The sequence below is a fragment of the Anoplolepis gracilipes genome, chromosome 4, assembly GCF_047496725.1.
Source record: "Anoplolepis gracilipes chromosome 4, ASM4749672v1, whole genome shotgun sequence".
Lineage (NCBI taxonomy): Eukaryota > Metazoa > Arthropoda > Insecta > Hymenoptera > Formicidae > Anoplolepis > Anoplolepis gracilipes.
In genome coordinates, this window is record NC_132973.1 from 5,140,497 (window position 1) to 5,167,240 (window position 26,744).

The 26,744-nt window shown below is 35.5% G+C and overlaps 1 protein-coding gene across 30 annotated transcripts in view; it reads left to right on the forward strand.

Moving 5' to 3' along the window:
• The first annotated feature begins 2,450 nt into the window (after nt 1–2,450).
• The window catches only part of Para (sodium voltage-gated channel paralytic), a 51,027-nt gene continuing 26,733 nt past the window's right edge, over nt 2,451–26,744 (forward strand). For 7 of the 30 annotated variants that reach the window (XM_072889517.1, XM_072889516.1, XM_072889520.1 and 4 more), the window contains exons 1-16: nt 2,451–2,581; nt 3,185–3,362; nt 7,418–7,450; nt 12,393–12,548; nt 12,942–13,147; nt 14,779–14,907; nt 16,948–17,039; nt 17,855–18,067; nt 18,400–18,460; nt 18,557–18,866; nt 18,989–19,285; nt 20,924–20,980; nt 21,914–22,366; nt 23,908–24,001; nt 24,090–24,158; nt 26,351–26,625. In XM_072889517.1, the coding sequence (XP_072745618.1) occupies nt 3,216–3,362; nt 7,418–7,450; nt 12,393–12,548; nt 12,942–13,147; nt 14,779–14,907; nt 16,948–17,039; nt 17,855–18,067; nt 18,400–18,460; nt 18,557–18,866; nt 18,989–19,285; nt 20,924–20,980; nt 21,914–22,366; nt 23,908–24,001; nt 24,090–24,158; nt 26,351–26,625 (2,592 nt within the window). In that variant the 5' untranslated portion in view covers nt 2,451–2,581; nt 3,185–3,215. The remainder of the gene's footprint in view (nt 2,582–3,184; nt 3,363–7,417; nt 7,451–12,392; nt 12,549–12,941; nt 13,148–14,778; nt 14,908–16,947; nt 17,040–17,854; nt 18,068–18,399; nt 18,461–18,556; nt 18,867–18,988; nt 19,286–20,923; nt 20,981–21,913; nt 22,367–23,907; nt 24,002–24,089; nt 24,159–26,350; nt 26,626–26,744) is intronic. The other 23 variants (XM_072889545.1, XM_072889532.1, XM_072889538.1 and 20 more) reach the window with 6 other exon arrangements.

Here is a 26,744-nt window from a genome sequence, read left to right on the forward strand (position 1 = left end):
CATATTCGATAGATTCTAATTGTTTACGATATTTTATTTTTTAACCCGATACACTGAAGAGAGTTCGGTCATAGGACTGAAACGTTTGTAAAAGCGCAACATAATTTTTTATTTTTTTAATTTTTAATTTTCCATCTTTTCATCAGTTATTAATTTTATTAAAATACTTTATTCCAAGTTCACAACAATTTTTATTGTAATAAACCGTTTGCTCAGTAAACCTGTGACTACGCTGTTTTTTTTTTACCTTTTTAATAAACTTATTCAATCTGAGATCGTATTTGAAACATATGTGATTTTGCTTGGTTGGAAAAAAAATGTTTAAAATTATTCAAGAGAACACACATATAATAATAACAGCCCCATTATTACACAGGAATAATTTTTCCTGAAATTATGAAATTGTGAAAAATTTTAAAAATAGACAAAAACGTTTGAAAATTATAACTTTCCAAAATGTTCTCCAGCTAAAGCTAATTAATCGTTCCTCTGTTATTAATCGCTCTTTTCTGTTTTATCAGTTTTGTATTTAAAATCTACAAATAAATATTTTTATAATAAAAAAAATGTTGAGAATTGTTCAAAAGAACATAATAATAACAGCTCCATTATTACACAGGAATAATTTTTCCTGAAATTATGAAATTGTGAAAAATTTTTAAATGTTCTCCAGCTAAAACTAATTAATTTTAATATAAAATCTACAAATAAATATTTTTAGAATCAATCTGAATAGCAGTGTAAATATTAGCGAATGAGAGAAAAGTTTCGTATCGAACACGGACTGGCCGACCCTGCACGCGGCTGTTTCACTGAAGGAGCCCTTCACTCTTACTTTTCTCGTTGCGTATCCGCCGGACCAGGTGCTCGGCGTCACCGTCGTCGCCGTCGTCGAAGCATGAGCGCGTGTGACCGAGTTTCGGTGGGATGATGATCGATCGCGCGAAACTCGGTCAAAGACCACCGACACCTTTCCGCGGCTTCGCTCGTGCAGATAGCGGTACGCGATTTGCGCGAAAATTCCCAGCCAAAGTCTCCAAGCTCGCGCGCGCAATATTGTTTATTTCCGCAACGCAGCATGTAAATTGTCAAGAGTCAAAGTTGTCTCATCCGTCAAGAAGAAATCAAGTTTCGAGTTTTGCTTCGTCGCAGAATTAGTTCCCCGCGACTGAAATAGAACTTTTCTTCTCGAAAGAAAGATCTTATCTCGCAAATATGAATGTCAAATATTGACGTAGTGCATTACATCACTATACAGCATCCGTTAGTGACGTACATATATATATATATATATATATATATATATATATATATATCTTCTCAGTCCGTCGTCTCTTGACAGAGGCGTGACTTTTCTTTTTCATATACATGATTGCGTACGCGTATATAATTTTTCTGCTCTTACCGGGTACGTTGTCTACTGTGCCACGCTTCGCCTCATATATATATATATATATATATATATATATATATATATATATATATATATATATATATATATATATATATATATATATATATATATATAGCAGATCTTAATTTCGATATAAATTATATATGAATTAATGAGATTCAGATTTATTTAGTCTCTCTTTGTTTTTTTGTTGCAGATAAAAATATCGACCGATTCGAAGACTAGACTATGTTATTTCGGATAACGGATTGATCGCACCCGTCGCTTCATTCACACGTGAGTATGCATTAATGCGTTTCCAGTCCATTTGCAGGAGTAGTTTGCGTTCTCCATTTGTATTTCGCCGATATTATGCATCCTGATGACTTTCGAACAATTTTCGCGATATTCTACAAAATATTCTGTTCACCTTACTATAAATTAAAAGTTACGTCAAGATGAACAAATAATCTTGTATGCATTTGAATGTATCTCTTTCGCGGTGATAATTTTTCTAATTTATACCGCGAAAAACGTCGCAAAAACAAAAATTGATAACGCGACCCGATGTTTACGCTCTCCCAACCGTACACCAGAATTACGTTATCTGCGATCTTATCGCAACGTAGCGCTTCTTGCTCGACTTCTCTTAGGTCGGACATGAAAAATCTTGGTTCGCGTTGGACGGTCCCCGACATAGCACGCACTGCCGCAGCGCGTTCGTCATTTCTCGTCGCCATTTCGTTGGAACGAGATTCAGGTAGCAGCAGCAGCAGCAGCAGCAGCAGCAGCAGCATCAGCATCAATAAGGGCAGCTTGAATCGCAATAGAAACAAAGCTAGAAGTAGCATCGACAGCAACGGCAGCAACAGCAGCAGCAGCAGTATTCGCTTGACGGCGATCGACCAGAAGAGGGAGAGCAAGAGCAACGGCGGATCGGCAATCGACGTGCTGCACGGAGCGCATTTATCCGTCCGAGCGTACGTAACGGCGTCGTGTGACCGCATCATCGGCACGACGCTTTCCGAATTGACGACGCCCAGAAACCGGCCGCTGGTAGCCGGCAAGTCGAGCCACCCTCAGCACCGGACTCGTCGTCCCCGTCAGCCGCAGCAGCAACTCTACTACCCTCCCGCATCGTGGGACACGCGCACACTACACTTCAGGAACTGTTAGCACCGATCAAAAGTGAGTCTCCATGTATCGCACCCTCTTCCCCTTCAGTTTACTTAAAATACTACATCACAAAAGAGAATTTGGATATATTACTCTCTGTATGTTTATTTCCTCATCTTTATTTAACATCATTGTAAAGCCAATCAAAGGACTATGTCCCGAATAAATGAGTTATGAGTTATGTATTAATTAATAGGCGAGTTTTTTCACGAGGTACGAAACAAAAGATTTAAATTGCCTAATTAAAGTGTCAACGCAGAGAAATCGAACAAGATCAATGGGGTATATAATAGCCAACTTTGGACAGCTCTCAGTATTCAGGGAATTTATTTTACAAGGTTGAGCTCATGAAGCTTCTTAATTCTCTGTTGATGCCCTATAATCCTAGTCATGTTTCAATGCTGTTCAAGAGCCCAACTTCTATAAGAAACTAAGCGTTGTCCTTTGATTGATTTGTGAGGTATGTAACATCACAAGCGAGTGTTAGGTCTTTACTTTAACATATTGATGTATCAATATATTTTGGTATTGTTGTTCTTTTTTTTTGCACATTGCTGCTTATTACGATTTTATATTTTATATTTATAATCGATCGGTTTATACGCTTTTTCGCAGGAAGGTGGCTCAGCTGTGCGCAGCCTAGACAATGTCCGAAGATTCTGACTCTATATCAGAGGAAGAAAGAAGTTTGTTCCGTCCGTTCACGCGGGAGTCCCTGGCAGCGATCGAAGCTCGTATCGCCGAGGAAGAGGCCAGGCAAAGGGAGCTTCAGCAGAGAAGAGCCGAAGGCGAGGTATGAACGCGGCCGTGTACGACACACAAACGCGTATCTTTTAAATTTTCTCGCGCGCGCATTAATTATACCGACGCATAATTGATCAAGTGCGTACTTGTGTAGGACATCCCTTGAGTAGCGTCAAATAAATTACACGGTGACAATTAGGCATTTTTTACTTTTTTTAACCCCTTCAAGGATATTGATACATATATGCGCATCAAATCTTAATGAAATCCTTTAGGAATAGTTAATTTTGACGTACACGCGTCATGTACCTATACATTATTTTTTTTCAAAGATTTTAAATATTTTTAATTTTCTTCTATCATGTTTACTTATAAATAAAAAAAGAGATAAAATAATTTTTTTTTTTGATATCAATAAATTTGTTTCTGAAGAGGTTAAAATATATTGCGAAAATTTCCAAGATATTCGAATTGTAAACGGATCATAAAATTTCAAAGAGATATATTTCGTACAAAAATTATTATTATTATTATTGTACAATATTTTCTTTTTAAATATTAAATATCGTTTAAAATAAATATTTATTTGACATTGCTGATTTTCCTGCCAAGTTGATGCACGATCAATTAATTTTCCCATGTAATTGTTTTCGTCCTTTTCGTATGTAATGTTTATGTATGTACATACATCTACAAAACGAGCGATATATAATAATATAATTTTAGAAGCCTCGATGCGCGGAAAAAAATAGCATTCGCTTAAACCGTGAAAATTATGCAGGTTATTTTATAAACTTTTGAAGAATTCATTTTTTGAATCTTCATCAGCCGTTGGCTATCGCGCCCACAGGCGCTTGTATGATATACGCTAAAAGTTTCTCATTAATTGCCACTCATACTTAAGATCTTATCATGTGATATTCTTATAAATTGTCGGGACGAGCAACCAACAATTATATGGACAGTAATATAACAATTTTGCAACATTGAAGGATAATAATGTTAGATAACTTTTTTCACAGTTTTTTTTCTGAAACCTATTCTTGCAAATGGCTTTAATATATTAAATTTTAATAAACCTTTAAAAAACTTGGCCAAAAATTGTCAAACAAAACAGTTCGAGAATAAAATGAATAATATACAATTTTTAAAAATATCGAAACCAAGATAAATATAAACAATAATACCATATCTATTTCACAAACCATTCACTCTACTTGGACAAACAATATACACAAATAATATGAAATTTAAGATAATTATTGACAGAGGGATTTTATTCGTAAGCAAAAAATATGCTCATTGTCAGATCTGGTACTAAATTAATTATTATTATTATTATCGATCTTAAGTATGAGCCGTCTTGATTTTCCTGTGCTAGCTGTAGCGCCGTTTGCGAGATCTGTTTTCTCCCCATACATTTGTCCGACTGCAACAAAAACTCACCTATATTCCTTTTATCCATCCGACTGTCGCGTTGATTGCTCGCTTGATCTATCGCCAATGTAGTGAAGATGTAACTATCGAGACGACTACTTAAATCCCTGTTTGTTTATACCCTACGCAAAAAATTAAAGGACCACTTTGTTTCATATAAAAAAAGGCGAATTTCCAAGTAGTTGCAACTTTTTTAAAAGTATGCCGGAATAAAATCAATAAAAAAGCGTTCTAGCTTGAAGTTTTTAGTTTTAGAATCTTTAAATGAATTTCAATTCTTTCTATTCGTTACAAAATTACATTATAAGAAAGCGACGTCCGTCGATTGAACAAATTTTTCAAAAGTTTGTCCAAGAAAAAAAATACTGAATTAAAAAAAAATTCTAACTCGATTTCATTAACTGGGTGTTAAAGAGCAGATACTTTTTTAATGAATGTTCTATGATTTTTTTCGCGCCGAGATATTCATTATTAAAGCAAAATAGAGCTATTGACTTTGAACGCTTATAACTAGTGAAAAAATGATTGTACAATAATCATTAAAAAAGCAATTTAAAGAATAAAGTTAGCACTTTAAAATATTTCTACCATTTTTTCAATCATTATTCATTTTTAAAGCGCAATTGTTACTTAAAAATCAAGTAAAAATTGCTTTATTTTTTTTTTATTTAAATCATTGAAAGTTAACGAAACAACGCTAAAATTTTCATGAACTCTACAACATTTACAAGTAAAAAGCATTCCAGTTATGTGTACAAAAGGCCGAAGTGTTAAGTTTTTTTTCTGCACACTTCAAAAACTTAAATTAATGATTATTGTACGATCTTTTTTTGATTTTGCTTTAATAATAAATATCTCGGTGAAAAAAAAATCATAGAACATTTGTTAAAAAAGGAAATTAAAGCTAAAACTCTTTAACACCCAATTAATGAAATCGTGCTATGATTTTTTTTTAATTCGGTATTTTTAGACAAAACTTTGAAAAACGTGTTCAATCGACGGGCGTCGCTTTCTTACAGTGTAATTTTGCAACAAATAGAAAGAATTGAAATCTATTTAAAGATTCTAAAACTAGAAACTTCAAGTTTTCAAATGCTTTTTTATTGATCTTATTCCAATTATTTTTAAGGAAGTTGCAACTACTTGAAAATTGACCTTTTTGAGAAATGGCCCTATAATTTTTTTGCGTAGTGTATATATAAATATATATGTATATATACATGTATATATATATATATATATAAATAAATATATATATATATATTTATTTATATAATATTATATATGTTATATGTTACATATATTTATATATATTTATATTTGTCGTCAAGCAATGTATTGTGTGTGTTATGAAAGATATGCCACGTACGCGCGAAGTTCGATATATGTTTGCAGTGTCACTTATTTGTGCCTGTTTATCATATATGTATAATACATATGTACATATGTATATATACACACATATATATACATGCATATATATACGTTATTTATACGTGGATACCGCTCGTGTGTCGTGGCTCTCTCTCTCCATTCGTCTTTCTTCACCGCACTCGCGCTAAATGAATAACTGCGCGAGTGCCATGCGATGGAAGACGGTATGATTATTGCCATTGAAGGAGCGTATCAATGTATCAAGTCCAATGAACGAGCCCCTTTACATCCTTATAATTAGAGCTCCTAATTTGCCTCCGGTTGTATCAGCGACACCGATAAAAGGAGCGGATTTATTTATCAACCTTTTTTTCTCCTCGTGTTTTTCCTCTTCGGGTCCATCGTTTAACATTGATCGCGTTGTTTGAAAATTACTTTCGCAAAAGGAGCAAATCCTCTCCTTTTATTACCTCCTTGTATTATACTCCAGCGATGAAAGGTCAAGGAGAGAACGAGGGAAAAAGCGAGATCGAGACTGGATTATCATCGATCGTCTGAGCCTTAAATGAACCTAAAAAAAATCTGATTTCAAGAATGTATCGTAATGCAAATGTTCGATATGATTGCAAAGTTTTATAGATTATTCAGCGTATATTTTTACACAGACCATTCTTAATATTAATCAAGCGTTGAAAGCTTAAATTTTTTATTGACGTTTGTTAATTTTCAATTTTTCAAACACAAATATGTTTGGCCTAAAACATTTACGAACTATGTAAATTGTTTTGATTTTATAAAATCGCTTACTTATCAAAATTATTTATTATGTACTTATAGTTCTCTACGAAAAGTATACTATCTAATCGAATCACGTTTTTCTTCTCCAGCTAATCCAATCTTCATTCAGCTCGATGTGCTTGAAGAACCCTCTTTCCTGCTTACCTAATCCTATTATGTATTCCTGTCGTGTGTCTATGTTGTGATGTAAACATTGTGTGTTTTCCCCCATCATTTATCCTTTTAATCTATTTCTCTCTCTTTTTCTCTTTTCTACCATTCATTCACCCAATTCAGCTCATATTTCTCCGAAAAAAAAAACTATGAATCGAGCCCACCTTATGCGCGACCCTTCTCTATGTTACCACACATACATATATATATATATATATATATATATATATATATATATATATATATTAGCATTATATATTTTTTTCTCTTTATTCATACCCCCTGTATTCTCTGTATCTCTGTGTGTATATAACGACTGTTTCTCCATTTCTCCAATTTCAGGGAGGTTATGGACGGAAGAAAAAGAAAAAAGAAGTAAGACGTTACGTCACGCTAAGTAATACCGCTCTCTATCTCATCCGACTTCTACCTTACTAACACGTAACCCATTTACACGTGCACACACATGTCACCTACGCCACATACACACCCCATATACGTATACATATACACACGAGCACACGTGCAAACACGCACACGATCTCACGATTTCTCTTCACTCGGCAGTACTTTTGGCCGATCGATCGACTAGACACGCGTCATTCACTGCCGAACGCTACATACACACGTATACAATATACTTTCACATTTTATGCAGAGATTGAAAGCAGGAATAATAAATTTTCCAATTTTTTTGAATGTCGAAGAAAAATCGGTATTTTTTAACGATGGTCGCGATCGATTTTATTCTTGGAAAATAAAATAAAAATCAGTAAAAATTATATAATTCTTACGTACTTTTATTATTAATTCTCTCTCGAATTATTTTAATTTTATTAATTCTCTCTTTATATTTCAACATATTCGTTCTGGGAATTTTATGAAAAACATTTATTATCTCTCTTTTTGAGTTATAAAATAGAGTAGAATTTCTTTTTTCGCGAAATGATAGATTATTCCGCCAGTAGGAATACTGTTATTGGCAAATTATTTGCGATAATCTTGGCATAAATTGTAACTTTTGCGACTTTTAGTCTAATATATTTTTTTTTTTAACGTCACCATCGGATTCCAAAAGAATCCGCATTCACTGGTTTTAAACGGTCGTGAAGATTTTCAATCCTTGGTTCTTTGCGTGCCACGGTGTATATCGATTCCCGAGCGTCATCATCCCGAATCGATATATCGACGAAATACCAAAGATGTGCAAGTTTAATCCGCGAAGCATTGAATTTGAAATGTTTTGATTAATTAATTTGGGGAACTATTTCTGGCGAGAGAGAGAACTCGCCTGCGCGATATCTCAATGTCGCGGACATCTCGAGTATCTTTCTTATCGCGAGTAATCCTTCTTCTGGATATTACATCGTGGACGAAAACATTGTGTTGTGAGGTCTTACTGATAATATTGCGCACAATCATACACACATACACACACACACACACACACACACACACACACGCGCGCGCGCGCACACACACGTACAGACACACACACACACGCGATACAAAGCAGCGTGCTTCTATATATATATTGCCCCTTGTTTGTTTGCAAATACACATTACACGTTCCTTGGCAAGTGTCTTGACGTCTTACAATCAGAAGCGAACTGTGCTTGCGCTTTAACGTGCAACTTCTTCTCGAAATATTTGTTGACTCCAGTTGAATCTCTCTGTGCATCCTCTGAAAGCGCTTTAAACGAGAGCTTAATCATAATGACCGACAACTGCGAGTTGTATTTATAACTATTGATATAGTAAATACAATAAATGCAGTATATAAAATTGAGTAAATGAATATTGTTTATGTGAGCTTTTTACAAATCTCTGACAGAGAATTCTGACAGGATTCTTGGTAAGCAAAACGATATTTTGTTAAATCTGTTAAATACAAACTTGACTATATCAAATCTGATAATGATTTATTTTCAAAAATTACTTGGAGTACGAATATGCACACGTTTGAAGAGATGAACATAAATATGCCATTTTCGACGAGAAATATCCAGTGTAACGCACAGTGATATATGACGACATAAATATTTCGAGCGGAGGTCGTGCGATCGCCTGGTAAACGCTTTTACATAGATTGTACATGATTGTATGTACATGTATAACGCTTGCGCTGACTTCTTTCCTTTTCTTTCTCTTTTTTTTTTTCTTTTTGAATGAACTGGCGCGCACTGGCGTTGCAGCTGCTTCCGAGCGAGCAAAGTACGCGAGTCGCGTACTAAACGTAATGATAACGCGACGTCTTCGTTTTGATTTATGGTCACTCAGCATATTATTAGGAAGTTGTATCGGAAAGATTGCCGTTCAGCAACTTTGGAAAGAATATTAATCTCCTCGGGCCGCGAGTTCTCGTCGGGAGAATCGTTTGACAGCTCGTCAAGTTTGACGTTTCTCTCGAGAGCTCGACTTTCCTCGCGCGACGTCTCGCGCACTCTGCTTCTAAACGCATCTAATCCGCCTCGTGGTCGAATTCGAACACGTCGGGACGGAGTCTGTTCGAATCTCAGGAATCTTCGGAATTCGACAACGAGCGGAGATTTTCTCGCACGCACGAGCACGCACGCTCCGCAAGAGAATTTTTCCCGCGCTCAGAACCACCGACGTAACACTTGGCTTGAGCAAATTAGTCCTAGTCAACTAGATCGTACACACTTTAGCGTAGACACCTTTATCACGGCGAGTGTAGGACACACTCGCTTCGAATATTTTGACACTCTGATAGTCTCCGCAAGGAGAGCTCTAATTAAAAAATACTTTACCGTGAAATCGATCGAGTCGATTCTATCGTTTGCGAGATTTTTATCGCAATTTGCGCTTTCGCTGACGAGAATATTTCGGCGAGACCGTTAAGCTCTTAAACTCGTCGCGCATAAATTTACATAAGCGAATAAACGCAGACTATACATATAAGCTATTCCGAGCGATGTAGGATAGACATACTTGACAGTTCCGAATAAATGAAGATTATTACGCTCTACGCCATAGAGGATCGGATAGAAATTAGAATAGAGCTACGTGTGTATAGCGTTAGGCAATATTAGTCGAGAGTGTCAGCATAGAAAAATAGAAATATAGTAATTTTAATTACAATTGAAGAGAGATTCAAACCTTGGGCCAAAGTCGAGCAGGTAACATGATCCTTCTTCAGGTTCGTATATTTCTGGCCCGAATTTGCTACGTACTTAGTTCGCGAACGTATTAATTTTTATTCTATGTATATACAACGTTTTTGTTTTCCATATTTGTCGATTAGATAATTTGGCTAGACAATTAGCTATAATAATAATAATTTTTAGAGTTTTCGTTCATCAGCGATCATGGAAAATTCAGTAAGTTTACCGTACCGGAAGGCAAGATTTTTTTTTATACCACGTGACAGTATATAATTACATTTATTATATCAGTCTGATTAGATTTCGAGATTCTGTTTCGTGATGTACAGGCGACGATGTAATAAAGCGCATAAAGCTCATCTAAAAGCGGGTTATGAATAACTGGTGCACTTAGAAAAGTACGCGGATGAATATTTCCAAAGGAGCGATTTGTTCGAATATTCATATGGTTGAATATTTCACGTTCGCGTTCCGTAGAAAGTCAAACACGATGTCATATAGTTTTGCCTTTCTATATGATCAAGTTTATATATTTCCGACATACTCTCTCATAGTATAATATATATCTTCAGAACGTTCATATATGTAAATGTACGTAATATTCTAATGTCACATTTTCTTTTCTTCAATCCCGCGTGAAATGATAAAAAGAGCGCAGAATATTAACTTTACAGAAGATTACGTAAATTAATCAAATCCGTAACTAACCCTTTGAGTCACGAATTTTTCTAATTGTCAGTATTTTATAAAATTTGATATATAAGGGTTTTTCGGGTCGCTGATTACGAATCCGTTGTCAGATTTTCAAAATTCAAGATGACGGAAAATTTTGCTTCTAAAATTTTTCTTTTTTTTTTTCAAAATTTTACTATCGCCATATTGGATCTCTATATTAAATTTTGGAAATTAAATTTTTTTTTCTCCTTTAGATTCAAATTCTGCGATCTAAAAAAATCTTCAAAGAAAAAATTAAAAATAAAATATAACTGTTACTTTCAATTTAGAACAGAAAATAATGATTTTTATATATTTTTTATCAAAAAAGGAGGTTTTAACAAAAACAACACGGTGGAAAATTCTAAAAAAATTCTGAAAAATACTTTAAAATGTACCAAGATTATAAAAAAATTGCCGTATTTATTTTCACAATTAGATTAGTAGAAAATGCATTTTTTTTGCAAAAAAAGTACTAATTTTGACTGTTTGTTTATATATGATATTTTTGCAATTAACAATTAATGACTCTTTATACTTTTTTTACACTTATTGATGTTCTAGAAACTCTGTAGAAACAAAAAATCTGGTATTTGTTGATAAAAAAGTAGTTAAAACAATAAAAGTTACGAAAAAAGGTGGGTCTCTGGGTGACCCGCTGTGACTCAAAGGGCTAACACGTAATGAGATTCATGCTTTTTTGCAAAAAAAAAAAAAAAAAATAGATATTTATGTAATCCTTGTTATATAATCATACGAATCTCTAATAACTGTTTGTTTTACGCTTTCTTTTGCTACAACTTTTAACGAGACTAATAAAATGTTAAAATATTGAAATGCACGCGAAAATGAATTTGTACACATCCAGTACAATCACATGGCACATTACTATCGTCGAATGTGGAAATGTAAATGCGTATACAGTCGAATCTATTGTCCGTTTAATTTACGGTCGAAGAAACGGATACTTTATGTAAAAATATTTATATTATCTATTGTACTCGATTATATACGTATATGTATATATATATATATATATATATACATATATATATATATATATATAGTGTTTGCTCTTCATACTCGAATATAAAATATGTGATATATGTGATGGCCCAATTTGATCTTCCGCGCGAGACTTGCGCTCCCGCGTGGAAATAATGAACGCATTAAAAATTACCTCTACAAAATTTTAAGCGCGACAAGGGAGGGCGAGGTCAATTTTTTTTTTTTACACGGCATTGTTATCTGACATATTCGCTAAAAAGGAATGTTACAATTCTGCTCGAACAATTCTGTTCTCGATAGAATTTGAATTTCAAATATCTCTTTCATATATTTTTAATTATTCACGGTAATTGTTCTTTGCAAGAATCCGAATTCGTTATTTTGCGCGAGCAAAAAAAAATAGTATCACGATAACGATCTAACGAAACAATTTGCGTATGGAGGTAATCTTACGAGCATCTCGTTCGCAGGTACGATATGACGACGAGGACGAGGACGAAGGTCCTCAGCCGGATCCGATGTTCGAGCAGGGAGGGCCGATTCCGGTCCGAATGCACAACGACTTTCCACCCGAGTTGGCCTCCACACCTCTCGAGGATATCGATAGCTTCTACCACAATCAAAGGGTAACCCATGCATTGATGCACTAATTAGTTTAACTCTCCTAGAGGAACTGAGTTTTCGCGAGACGCAGAATATTAGAGGGCCGCCATCACTGGCACAGCTATTTTCAAACTTTGACTTTTAAGCACGTAATTGCTTTGTGTAACTCTCTTACACTTGTAATGGCATGCGATAAAAGCCATTAAATATGCATCTTTATTGATACGTCGCAATCATTAACATCACCAGGAAAGTTAGGTTTATATTATATTATTTTAATATCTATATTTTTTGCGATTTATATACAATTAAATATAAAAGGCAATTTAAAAAAAAAAAAAAGTACACGTTCTTTTAGTTATTTTATTTGTGTGACTGATATTTGAATGAATTTTAAAATACGTGTTTGCTTGCAGACCTTCGTCGTCATTAGCAAAGGAAAGGACATATTCAGGTTTTCAGCAACGGACGCGATGTGGATGCTCGATCCGTTCAACCCAATACGGCGTGTGGCCATTTACATATTGGTTCACCCGCTCTTTTCCCTTTTCATCATCACCACGATATTGGTTAACTGTATACTTATGATCATGCCCACTACGCCCACCATCGAGTCCACCGAGTGAGTATTTTTCACTGTTGTCGTCTGCGATCGATGATTCTGTTGAGAATTTTGATGAGAAAAAAAGAAATATACGTATACATATCATTGCAGCGAAATGTCAGCCAAGTTTCTTGTAAAAAATTATCGGAAGAAATAAAAAAGTTATTTTTAGATACTCGGATGAATCTATAAAATATATTTCAAGATTCTTGACTCCATATTAACGGCATCGCTAGCATTTCTAATAAAATTATTCGGATATATCGTTTAATATTTTTCATTTCAATTATGATATATTAATATACATATTTGTTTTTTTATTATTTTTCAACTGCAGTTAAAGATATTTAAAGAGAAAGAAATGGCTCAGCTAATAAATGTTATTGCCGCAAATGCAAGCGACATAAGAAGAAAATTTATAGACAAAAATATTTGTTTTCTAAAATATAAATATTTCTTTCTCAAAGATGATTGCACTTAAATTAACTTCTAAGTAACTGTAAATCTGCGTAGTTTAGCGTATCAACAAGCGCCTAAGCTGGAGATGCGTTTATCAATTACTAGTCTTTTTTTGAGTCTCATTATTTTAGCTATATCTGTTAATTCAGCCATCTTGGTACTCATTTAACTGAGGAGAATCTCATCGAAGGCTTAGGGCGTATGTGTTGCAAAAGATAGATATTTTAAATATAATTGTTCTACGTGTTATAGCTCTAATATATGAGTAGAAACTGTGATAAATTATATTCCGTTGGTAAGTTTTGTACTAGTCTCTCTAGAGGTAGCATTAGAAGGGGTTGACAGGCAAATGATTTAATCAATTGCAGTATACTGCAAATTTGTACGCATGTAGTCGGAAATTTTATAAAATTTTAGAAAACAATTTTGACAAATTTAAGAATGAATCAACAAGATAAATAATTTGTTGAAACTAATATTATATATTATCATGCATTTATACAACTGTGTTGTAATGTACAATACGTCAAAATCGATGCGTCAAATGCAAAAGAAAAAAAGAATAGGAGTTCTAATTTTTATTATTTTGTGCATTTTACCGTGTTTTTATAATCTGACATTTAAATGACATACATGTGACGGTGTTATTCTAACATGACAAAATATGTTTTACATAAATTCGCTACAAATAATTCGTTCGTGTAAACCGTGCCTGATGATACGAACATACATGGTAGTTAATCTACAACACGTTGATACGCGATAAAATAAATGCCGAGCTACATAATGGTCGAAGATCATCGAATAGATTGGTCTCGTTGGTCAAAAAGAGATATCATGCTATTTAATACAAAATTTCTTTGCTCGCATGTGTGGTGTGTTTCTACATTTATTAAATAAATTCGTTATATCGTTGTGAGATTTACCACGGTAAAGATACACAAAAACAGATACGTGTCTGCTAATGATACAACAAAATAATGAATAATTAGATGTGAAAGATAATTATATTTGATAGAAATGTTATTGTATAGCGATAATTATATAATCACTCTCATATTTTGTAAGAAACGTTGTTGACAGGCCTTTTTCAGTCGTGATTCTAAACGCGCTGAGACTGAATGAGTAGACAATAATCATGATGAGTAAGACGTACTTGAAAAGCTGAGTGGTGTGTTTGTTGTTTTCAGAGTGATATTTACGGGCATCTACACATTTGAGTCCGCCGTTAAGGTGATGGCGAGGGGTTTCATTCTGCAGCCTTTTACCTATCTTAGAGATGCATGGAATTGGCTCGACTTCGTAGTTATAGCTTTAGCGTGAGTAGTTAAAACTTATTTTTCTTATAGAAGAAAAGGGAGGGAAAAAAAGACAGACTGCGAGAGAGTGAATGAGAGAGAGAGAGAGAGAGAGAGAGAGAGAGAGAGAGAAAGAGGGAGAAAGAAAATAAAATTGAAACATAAAAAATCGCGAGTACAGTTTTTGTCCATCATACTTGATAGAGTATAACGGGCAAAAAAGGGGCAAAAGGATCGTCGCCATTTTGTCGAGGAAAAATCATCGTGCGGAGATCCTGCGCATACTAATGAAGGTGTATCACGTATTCAAGAGCATCGCTCTTATCTTTGTATAAATTATATATCAGGCTAACTATACTTGGTAACAAGAGATGTCAAAGATCATAATTTTTATCGTACCTTTATATTTTTCAGACTTGAGAAACCTAAAACTGGCTTCTCGAAAATTCACAATAACGTACAGAAACTTTATTATATTTATAAATTATTTTAATAGATAAACAGAGTGACAAATAAGAGAGACAAATGTGGTAATCGAAATTATGGACAATTTTTGTATATATATAATTGTTACTTTGAATTAGCGACGCGTGAATTATATCCAAAACGTTAATTAGCATCAAGTTAGATCATTCCAGGTTACAACAGTAGACTACTCCGACTAGATCCATTGAGTACGTTAACCGTAAGACTTTGGTAGCATCTCGATTAATATTCAATCTTCGTTCACACATCACACCCCATCATGATATACACATGCCTACAGACACGTACATACACGCATACACTCTGGGGTGTATTTATATATTCTATAGGTACTTAAATTAGTTCACACACCTAGATAGGGATAGTTATTATTTCTTATCTATTAGTGACTATTAAAGGAGAGTTCTCTTATAATTGCCATCGTAATATGTTGATTAGACATTAGTATTTTTTACGTCGAGTCAATTAAGTCAGTTGACTATATAATTGTTGTAGTTTTTAGTATACATATCTCTATATACATTACATTCTCTTACTTCAGTAATTGTTGATAGATGATTACGATTACGTGTATATTTTATTCGATACGCGGGTATTCGACTGCGCATCGTAATATCTCGCCAATCGCGTGCCACGAGATTCAATAATCACTGTATTTGCGAAATGGTTCATTTTTTCAGAATAACATTCTGTTTTCTGTTATTCTCGCGATGAAGCTATCAGCGATATTGGAAAACGATTACGGATTTCATGTTCTACTTCAAAGAGTTAAGAAGCGTTTATATTACAACTGTAGCTTTTGAAATTTTAATATTACAAGTGGAAGAAATAATAAACTTGAAAAGTTGCTTGTTCGCTTCGAAATTGCGATATAATGCTGTAAATTAAAGAACTTAGATAGATGAGATGGCGCTAAAAATTTATTTATTTATTTATTTATTGACGCAAATAACTTTTTTTTAGATGAATAAAAATACAAACCTACAAGAATGTAGAAACATTTTAAAATTAAATTATATATAATATTATTATATTATTATTAATATTAAAATTACACTGGGCGAAAAAATTGAAGGGCCATTTCCTTCGATATAAAAAAGGGCCAATTTTCAAATAGTTGCAACTTGCTTAAAAATAATCGGAATGAGATCAATAAAAAATTTGAAAATTGACCTAGTGTATTATTATTATTAATATTTTTAAAATTTTTTAAAATTGTCATTAATTTTGTTTCAAATTTTGCTATAAATTTATTTCGACCCGACGATATATCATAGCTTCGAAGGGTAAAGTTATCGATGAAAAAAATGCAGATAAAATCTTGGAATCCGTGGCAAGCGGCTGTGTTACATTGAATCGTGCATGCAGTAATAGCTACTTTACGGTTTACATTGCAGTTATCGTGCAGACTTTTTGGTAGGCCATAGGAAAAGTAGCGAGTATAAGCGTTTGCGTAACTATTACTCTTTCCCCCTCCCGCCCCCCCCCCTTTCGCCCCGATCTCTTTTTCTTAACTCGTCTTTTGTCTTTTTGTTTGTATCACTGTAATGTGTGTGATGTTCGGGTGTATTGCAGTTATGTGACGATGGGCATAGATCTAGGCAACCTTGCCGCTCTCAGGACATTTCGAGTCCTCCGAGCCTTGAAGACTGTCGCTATTGTACCAGGTATGCTTAGAGTATAGAAGTGGTTGTAGATGCAAATATATACATACACATATATATATATATATATATATATATATATATATATATATATATATACACGTAGTGATACCCTAGACGATACAAACTCCGTCGCGATCGCCGACACACGTCTACAACAGTTCCATTTTCATTGCAGCTTCTATCGCCCTTCGCATCGTTGCCCCACCCTTCCTTTTCTCCTTTTTTTTTTTTTGCCACCCAGTATATTTTCGCACTTTTCGATACGAATCCGATCTCCCTTACCGATTTATTTTTTCCCCATTTATGCTTCCATCGTTACCCTGTTCTCATTGTGAAGTAAATTAATCAAATTCGATGCACTTGGAATTTTCTTGGATGGAGAGAGAAAAAGGAAATCTGATCACACATATCACATCCGACTTCGATTTATCGAGAAAAAGATCTCTTTGACAATTATTATTATATAGTTTATTTTTGATCTCGATTGTAAAAGCATGTACTACATATATCGAAGTCTGGATATGATATTAAATAAGCATGTTGCTATCTATAAAAAAATGCGTGCGTCGTGATGCCCTTCCCTTATCGTTTAAAATTAAATATTTTTTCTTTCCTTTTTTTTTTGTTCTCCTTTTTTATCGAGCCTTCCGACAGATACTCTCGGTTCACCTTACTTCATCCATATGCCTGCCTCGATCAAATCGCCCTCTCGTTCGCACGACAAGCCGATCGGTGTCTCTCCAAGCTGCTGTCGAGAGACGTTACGGAAATTCACACTGAAATCCGTACTGTACCCTTCTGTTCTCGTTGTCTAGGTCTGAAAACCATTGTCGGCGCTGTGATAGAATCCGTGAAGAACCTGCGCGATGTGATAATCCTGACGATGTTCTCCCTCTCCGTCTTTGCGCTTATGGGCCTTCAGATTTACATGGGGGTCCTCACGCAAAAGTGTATAAAAAACTTTCCTGAGGACGGCTCCTGGGGTAATTTCACCGCCGAGAATTGGGAGCGATTCAATAGTAACTCAAGTAAGTAGCGTCGCGATCATTCGTGAAATTAATCCAAAAACATATACGACCCCGAAACCCGAATTCAATGTTTTCGTTGCTCACACAAATTTCTTGTCTGAAAAAATCCAGCCAAAATATGATATTTCGCCATATGATATTTCGCAAGTGCACCTTTAAGTGTAGAAATAAAAGTGTCACCATTAATAACGAACTTTGTGCAAGATCAAACGAGCCTGCAACTATTTGTGCAACCAATTGATTTGTTTCATGAAAATCATGAAATTTTTTTTTTTTTTTTGTTACAAATTAAGTTCCAATAATCAATTGCGCTTTATCGTTATCTGTACCAGGTAATTGGTACGTGGACGAGGCCAAAAATATGCCCTTATGCGGAAATTCATCGGGGGCGGGGTAAGTCGATATATCACTGGCTCGTCGAGTTCGTTTACTTGAAAATATTGATGCAAGAAGGTTTGTGCGAAAGATAATATTTTCCGATGACTACAGGCAGTGCCTTCCCGGCTACACGTGTTTACAAGGATATGGCGAGAATCCGAATTACGGTTACACGAGCTTCGATACTTTCGGCTGGGCGTTGCTCTCCGCTTTCCGTCTCATGACTCAGGATTATTGGGAAAATCTGTATCAACTGGTATTGAGATCAGCTGGACCGTGGCACATGCTCTTCTTCATCGTCATCATCTTCCTCGGATCCTTCTATCTCGTCAACTTGATTCTCGCTATTGTCGCGATGTCGTACGACGAGTTGCAAAAGAAGGCCGAAGAGGAAGAGGCTGCCGAGGAAGAAGCTATGAGAGTAAGTTTGGACATGATAAAACTCATTTCCGGCACAATTTTTCGAAATTTATTGTTTCGCAAATTTATGTCCGCGAATGAGTCGTTGGAATTGGAATGATATATTCGATGATGTGTCGATAGGAAGCCGAGGAAGCTGCACTGGCGAAGGAGAACAAGGCTGCAGCAAAAGAGGCAGCACGAGAGGCCGCCGCAGCCGCGAGGGAAGCCGCAGCGGTGGCTGCCGAACAGATTGTCAAGTCCCCATCGGATTTTTCGTGTCACAGTTACGAGCTGTTCGTCGGCCAGGAGAAGGGTAACGACGACAACAACAAGGAGAAGATGAGCATACGTTCAATCGAGTCCGTCAGCGATCAGAGGCACATCAAGCAGATCAACAACAACCACAGCGCTGCCAATAAAGTGCGAAAAGTCAGCGCCGTAAGTATCCGACTGTTGGGCGATATATATGTACGATATATGTATATATATATATATATATATATATGTGTGTGTGTGTATATATATATATATATATGTACATATATGTATCGACTTTCTTCCGCGTCGTTTGACGTAATGTACCGTGTTGGCCCTATCAACCTCACAATCTCCTCCGACCTCGCTCCTACGAGAGCAACTTGTGCGAGGCTATTCGATCCGACTCGACTCGTCGGTAGACTTTATTCGCGATTGACTTGGCGAATTTTGCAATCCCGCTCGCTTCCCAGTCAGGCCGAAGCTTACTTTCCAGAGATATACATATACATAGGACTTGAACGATGATATATGTATTTATTAATTCATTTATCCTGAGAAGGAGACTCAAATCATTAGAGTCGTGAAACGGTAAATGTACATCTGCTTAGGTGAATGGAAGAAATATATCGGAATGTTTCCTAATCAATTTTCTCAGGGGAATAAAACAAATGATGATAGGCGTAATCAAATTAGATACTTTGATATACCTGAGAGGAAAAAAAAACTGCCGCGACGAGTCGAGCCTTCCTGTAATATCCGTTATGTAGCATGCTTGGCGTATATAGGGCGTCCCAAAAAATATTTATGTGTGTAGCAGGGTTATAAGTTTGAAAAATTTGATTTTCGTAGCAGATGTGTGTCTAAAAAGATCCGAATTTTTACCCGTCCGTGTAATGGAAGTGGAAATTTCATTAATTAAATTTCTGGCACGTCGATCGTATTTTAACGAAGATGTACTGGCAATTTTCAGTCTCTCTAAAAGCTCTGCTATTCCCGTTCATCTTTTTTGGGATTCGTTACAATTGCTCGTATTATGTCATGAGACCCTTTGGACATATATACATATGTATAATGTATAGGTGGCTTATACGCATAGAACCTGTTTCCCTCTCATTGATCGTTTGCTCTAGTTATAACGTAAATACATACATCTTCAATGTGTCGAGTATCACTGCTTCGATCTTGCGATTGCGCGTAGTTGTAACGCGCGGAACAGTGAATTTTGGCCGTATCGACACTGAGCGTATACCGGACATACATCCAATTCAGTCCTGTTTTACGGAGCCATGCATGCAGAGAAGTATATGCTGTAATTTAGTATCTCTACCAGAGAGACGAGAAATATCGGCTGTTGCTTAAATCGATACTCGCTCGAAAACCCTATTTACCCGAGAGACACAGATGTTTCAATAAATGCGAACTAATTTATTCTTCTATTTCCCTATACAAATTTTTAATTAAGATAACAGATTCAATAATAATGTATCTTATGTCACAATCACTACTGTCACGACTGATCGATGCAATTCGATACGAAATGTAATCGCCGATATATCTTCGCATATCTCTTCACGTTTTTCTCTTCTTTTTCGCTACTTGTTCTCCCTAAACAGAAATATTTCCTTTGAGATCCCTGTAATTTTCTTTCCTCCCTCTCTTTTTTTCTATCTCTCCGTAATCACATTCACAATTGTGTTATATGTGCTTCTGCAAGTGTTATGTCATACTCTACCTATTTCGAGTGCCTCGTTGGTGTACACATTAGATCACGTTACGAGCCGTTTGGTAGGAGATATCTTTTCTTGTTTTTTTCTTAAGGTCCCTCGCGCCGCTAATGGCCAGTTTACTTATGCCTACCAGGAAAGTCTGCGGAAGGTACGTGTGTCACGACGTGTGTCTATCAGCACCGACCGTACGTACACTAAATAGCACCATAGGACCCGATCACGATCTCTCACAAATAATATCATCTCGAGACCGCTGCCATTCATCAATGCTCCGCGCGTTACGACTCGCAGTTGTCGAAGGATGATGTGTGTTATTTTTAAGCTCGTTTCGTCTCCGCCTCAACATATTCCCGACTCGTGACAAGCGCGAATCATCACTGGTGAGCGATCGTTTCGCGTCTCTCTCGCGTAATAACAAATCTATCATGAAATGTCCGACAGGTTGGTCAAACGTTCACTCTTCTACTTCTTCTTTTTCCTTCATTAAGTTGCACGTATGTTAGAATTAATTACCCCGCGGTACGATATTCATTTGGAAGACGACCAAATAGGCAACCTGATACTATCACTTCGTTTCGTAACTGAATAATTAAAGTAGGCAATCAAGATGAGATGACGGCTAGCTTCGAAGAGTTATTTGCTGCGTAACAAAATTTCGCCATTCAAATCTTTTCAATTCCTAAAGATATCTTGCCATTTGCCTGTCATTCGGCAGACGATACTTTGAAATTTATTTCAAACAAAAATATTCGTGCACAATATTCATCACAGCCGATCACAGCTCGTTACTCTTCAAACTATCCGTAAGGCGTATGTTAGGTTGCAATCGATTTCGCAAATATACGAGCGGAAAATGTCACGATCGTCCCGAAGGAGAGTCACTTTGTCGTCGAAAAAAAGAGAAGGAAAGAGAGATAGGGAGAAAGAGAGAGAGAGAGAGAGAGAGAGAGAGAGAGAGAGAGAGAGAAAGAGAAAGAGAGAGAGAGAGAGAGACAGTCTTTCCGGCTGGTCCTCGCCTTCCGGAGAAGAACGGAGAGAGAGAGAGAGAGAAAAGCGGTGGACCGCCTTGTTGTAATTTCAGGCGAGCCTGAGCCTACCCGGCTCACCGTTCAATCTGCGACGCAGCAGCCGTGGCAGCCACCAATTTACAATACGCAATGGTCGCGGTCGATGCTTCGTCCCCCCGGGCGGTGACCGGAAGCCCCTCGTGCTGTCAACGTACCTGGACGCCCAGGAGCATCTACCCTACGCCGACGACTCGAACGCGGTCACGCCTATGTCCGAGGAGAACGGCACGATCGTGGTGCCGGTGTACTATGCGAATCTCGGCTCCCGTCACTCGTCGTACACCTCCCACGCCTCGCGGCTCTCCTACACGTCCCACGGCGACCTGGCGTTCCCCGGTATCCGCGGCATCGACAGCATCGGCAAACAGATCACCAAGCAGGAGCAGATCCTCAGGAATCGCACCAACAAACAGACGACGCCTGCCAACGGCCATGTTACCGACACCAATCAGAAGTCCTATCACTTTGTAAGTGATTAATCAATTGTTTGAGATGCAAGTCGATAGATAGTATTAGAGAGAGAGAGAGAGAGAGATGTGATATTTAGTGACAATATAGTATGAAAAATTTCGTTGAATTGTGGAAAAAAAATTAGTCGTACGAGAGATACACGTTGTAAGCACATTTGCGTAAAGTTGTCATTTATGACAATACACGAAGATTCGATGTGTAACGTTTGAATGCACACGCAGAAAATTTTACAGTACAAATTACATTGTTTTTTACAATATTTAATATAAAGCTGAAATATAAAATAAGAGAGATATTAAGATATTTATTACTATAAAAATTCTAAATTATGCATTTATGTTATTTTAGTTACTGCAATGATTACGCATTACTTTGTATGTACATGAAAATATTTGAATAATTATAGTTCTGTCCTTTGTAAAATATAATACATATGTACAATATTATTGAATATATATAAAAATATCATAATTTCTTTTATATGTTCCACGATTACAAAGAAATGATATTGTCATTTTTACTATAACATTACACTATGCAAAAACATTAAAGGGCTACTTTCTTCCCTATAAAAGGCCAATTTTCAAGTAATTGCAACTTTCTTAAAAATAATTGGAATAAGATCAATAAAAGAGCGTTTCAAAGCTTGAGGTTTCTAGTTTTAGAATCATTAAATGAATTTCAATTTTTTCTATTCGTTACAAAATTACATTGTAAGAAAGCGACGTCCGATTGAATAAATTTTTCAAAAGTTTGCCCAAGAATATCGAATTAAAAAAAATCGTAGCACAATCTCATTAATTGAGTGCTCAAGAGCAAAGTTTTAGCTTTAATTTCTTTTTTTCAGCGAATGTTTTATAATTTTTTTTCGCCGAGATATTAATTATTAAAGCAAAATCGATCTATTGACTTTGAACGCTTATAACTAGTGAAAAAATGATTGTACAATAATCATTAAAAAAGCAATTTAAAGAACAAAGTTAGCACTTTAAAATGATTCTACCGTTTTTCAATCATTAAACATTTTTAAAGCGTAATTGTTACTTAAAGATCAAGAAAAAATTACACTTTTATCTTTTTTTATTTAAATCAATAAAAGTTAACGAAAAAACGCTAAAATTTTTCAAAACTCTACAACATTTACAAGTAAAAAGTATTCCAGTTACTCGTACAAAAGGCCAAAGTGTTAAGTTTTTCTTCTGTTCATTTCAAAACTTAAATTAATGATTCATTGTACGAAAAATTTGCTGAATCGACGGACGTCGCGTTCTTACAATGTAATTTTGTAACAAATAGAAAGAATTGAAATTTATTTAAAGGTTCTAAAACTAGAAAGTTCAAGCTTTGAAACGCTCTTTTATTGATCTTATTCCAATTATTTTTAAGGAAGTTGCAACTACTTGAAAATTGCTCTTTTTATATGGAAGAAAGTGTATATTAATATTATAATATTTCTTTGATACACAAGAGCGATAATGTAGTGATAATTATCGCACGACGAATGATAATTTTTTCAATCATTCTGCAAATTTTTTAGGAAACCGATCTGGAGGATCCCATGGGCAAGACCAAGCAACAAGACAATCCGTTTATCGAGCCGTCTCAGCAGCACACGGTGGTCGACATGAAGGGTGAGATTGGCTCGGCAGTTACTAAATAATTAGCGAGTAGTCTCTCGAGCAATTGAAACTTACTTTCTCGCATCTTTTTTTCGCGCAGACGTGATGGTGTTAAACGACATCATCGAGCAGGCTGCCGGTCGCCAGAGTCAGACGCCGGAGCAAGGAGGTAATGTCCTCTCTGTCCGCATCTCATCATTGTCAACAAGTTTCTGGAAGAAAATTTTTTTTCTTTTTTTTTTTTTTTTTTTTTTTTGTACAATTTCATTTCCGTTCACCCCTCGTCGCAAATGTGTATATCCTGTTTATCGTGCGATAAGCATCCCTCGCCGCTCGATGTACATACATATTATATGGTTTAAAATTCTCCCGTCACATATTATACTCCCTTGCGTCGGTATTTATTTTGCTAAACATATCTGGACATCCCTCGCGCGCGCTTCTTATGTACATAATAACAACAGACCGAACAAGTTTCAGCTTTAATGTTTTAACCCAGCCGACGCCGCAGTAAGATCGCACGTGTTTCCTCCGATTTTCGTTTATTTCGATTGAGCATGGTGTGTAATTTGGCGCTATACACATATATGTATATACATATATATCTACAACGAATCAATATCACATATATATATATTGCCAGCGAGAATTTGTTATCTAAATGACTAAATATAATGGTAAAAATAATGGTAAAACGCAGGGTATATTGTGCCTCTTCTGAGCAGCATGATGCGACGAGAAAGAGTCACGATTTGCGGCCTGTGGGCCTTCGAGGGCGGTTTGTGAGAGTAATTTTTTTGGGGAAACAGAGTTTATTTTCGTTTCCTACGACATGACACAGATTACCACCTTCGCCGCAGCTGCACGATCCTGGTCGCTTCATGCTTTTTCAGATTATCTCAATCGTCGATACAGTAACAATTTATGCAATTTAAAAAAAAAAATATATTATCCTCAAGATACTTTTTTTTACAAACATATTAATATATTTGTGTATTTATTTTTTATAACTATATTTATATTATTAATACAAATAATGTTGATTTTATAATTTTGATTACGAGGTTTATTTTATAATTTGAAAGAGAAACAAAATTTATTTAAAATAATGTCCTCGGTATTTTTGCTTTTTTATTCCTCATCGATGATTGAGAGATCTTGTTTATCTTTTATTTTCGATACGAAACTGCAGCGATTTTGGTTAATCTTTCAATGTTTTGCACGTGCACCACCGTGTTGAAGGGCACTATCGCGTTTGTTTCTCGAATGCACAATATAACAAAAAATCAGCATATTTAAAAAAAAAAAAAAAGCAGATACCTATCCGGCAACGCAATTGTTAGTCTTCACGAAAAATACTCGGTTACCTATGATTCGAGTTTTTGCACGCAAAGCTATAAATCGCACTTTCGCTTTATTGCGAATTTCGTCGACACAACTATTCGCGAAGATAATAATTTATCGAAAACTTCACACCGACTTGCCGCTTGATTTGAGAGATACACAGTGTGTGACATCGTTTGTTAACTGTATTTAATTGTAAAATATATTTGAGTTACAAAAAATTTACGTTTATTTTTAGTTGTTATTAATCGCTTAATCGCATCAATGCATAAGATTTAATCCTTTCGCCGCAGAAACATTTCTCTTAAAGATTAAATCGTAAGCAAGATTTATGGTTTCAAAGTTTAATATAATTATATTATCGTAATAATTTTTGACTTTATTTAATTTTAAGGGAAAAGATAATATGATACTTATATAAGTACACATTAACGGCGAAAGCGTTAAAATAAAATTATCTCATTTTTATTTAAAACGTTGTAATAATTAAGTTCTCAAATGCGCTATAATCATATTATTTGTTGCATTGCACATTATTCGCGCCGTTAGTGCACGCAATGATGTTTTTGTTTGAAAAAAAAATTATTAATGTATAATAGAACCTTTATACAAAAAAAAAAAAAAAAAAAAAAAAAAAGAAAATTAACATTTTTGAAAGGATATATTTCATTCAAGATACTTATGTATTTTAGCGCATTTTACATATTTAAAGATAGCCAACTGTCTATTGCTGTCATGTTGCCAACGATTGTTGACAATTGTTGGCAATATGATTAATTAATATGATTAATCACGCTTGGTTATTTGGAGATTTATATTACATGTTTTTTATTTATTTATTTTGTTTTCACATTGAGTGTGTGCGTATGTATGTGTGTGTCTTTTTGCCACGCCTTCTGCTTGACTGCCTGCTTGTAAATATAATCTGTGATCTCGAAGAATGAGAGCCTGACCAAAGAAAAAACCTCTTTCCCCAAAAAGAGTGGTGCCAGACAAAATTACTAACGCGCGTTACAGTTTCGACCTATTACTTTCCGACAGACGACGATGAAGAAGGGCCTACGTTCAAGGACAAGTTATTGGCCGGAATGTTCCGTTGTATCGACATCTTTTGCGTCTGGGACTGCTGCTGGCTCTGGCTCGAGTTTCAAAAGTACGTGTCCTTGTTGGTCTTTGATCCGTTCGTAGAACTCTTCATCACGCTCTGCATCGTCGTCAATACGCTCTTCATGGCGTTGGATCACCACGATATGGACAAAGATATGGAGAGAGTTCTCAAATCTGGCAATTACGTGAGTAGCGCTGCAAATGCGATATCTATTAGAAAAATAAGAATATATAATAATTAATAATAATAATATTAGTAAATTTTTTAAGACTCTCTTAAACGTTTTGGAAAAATACAATTTAT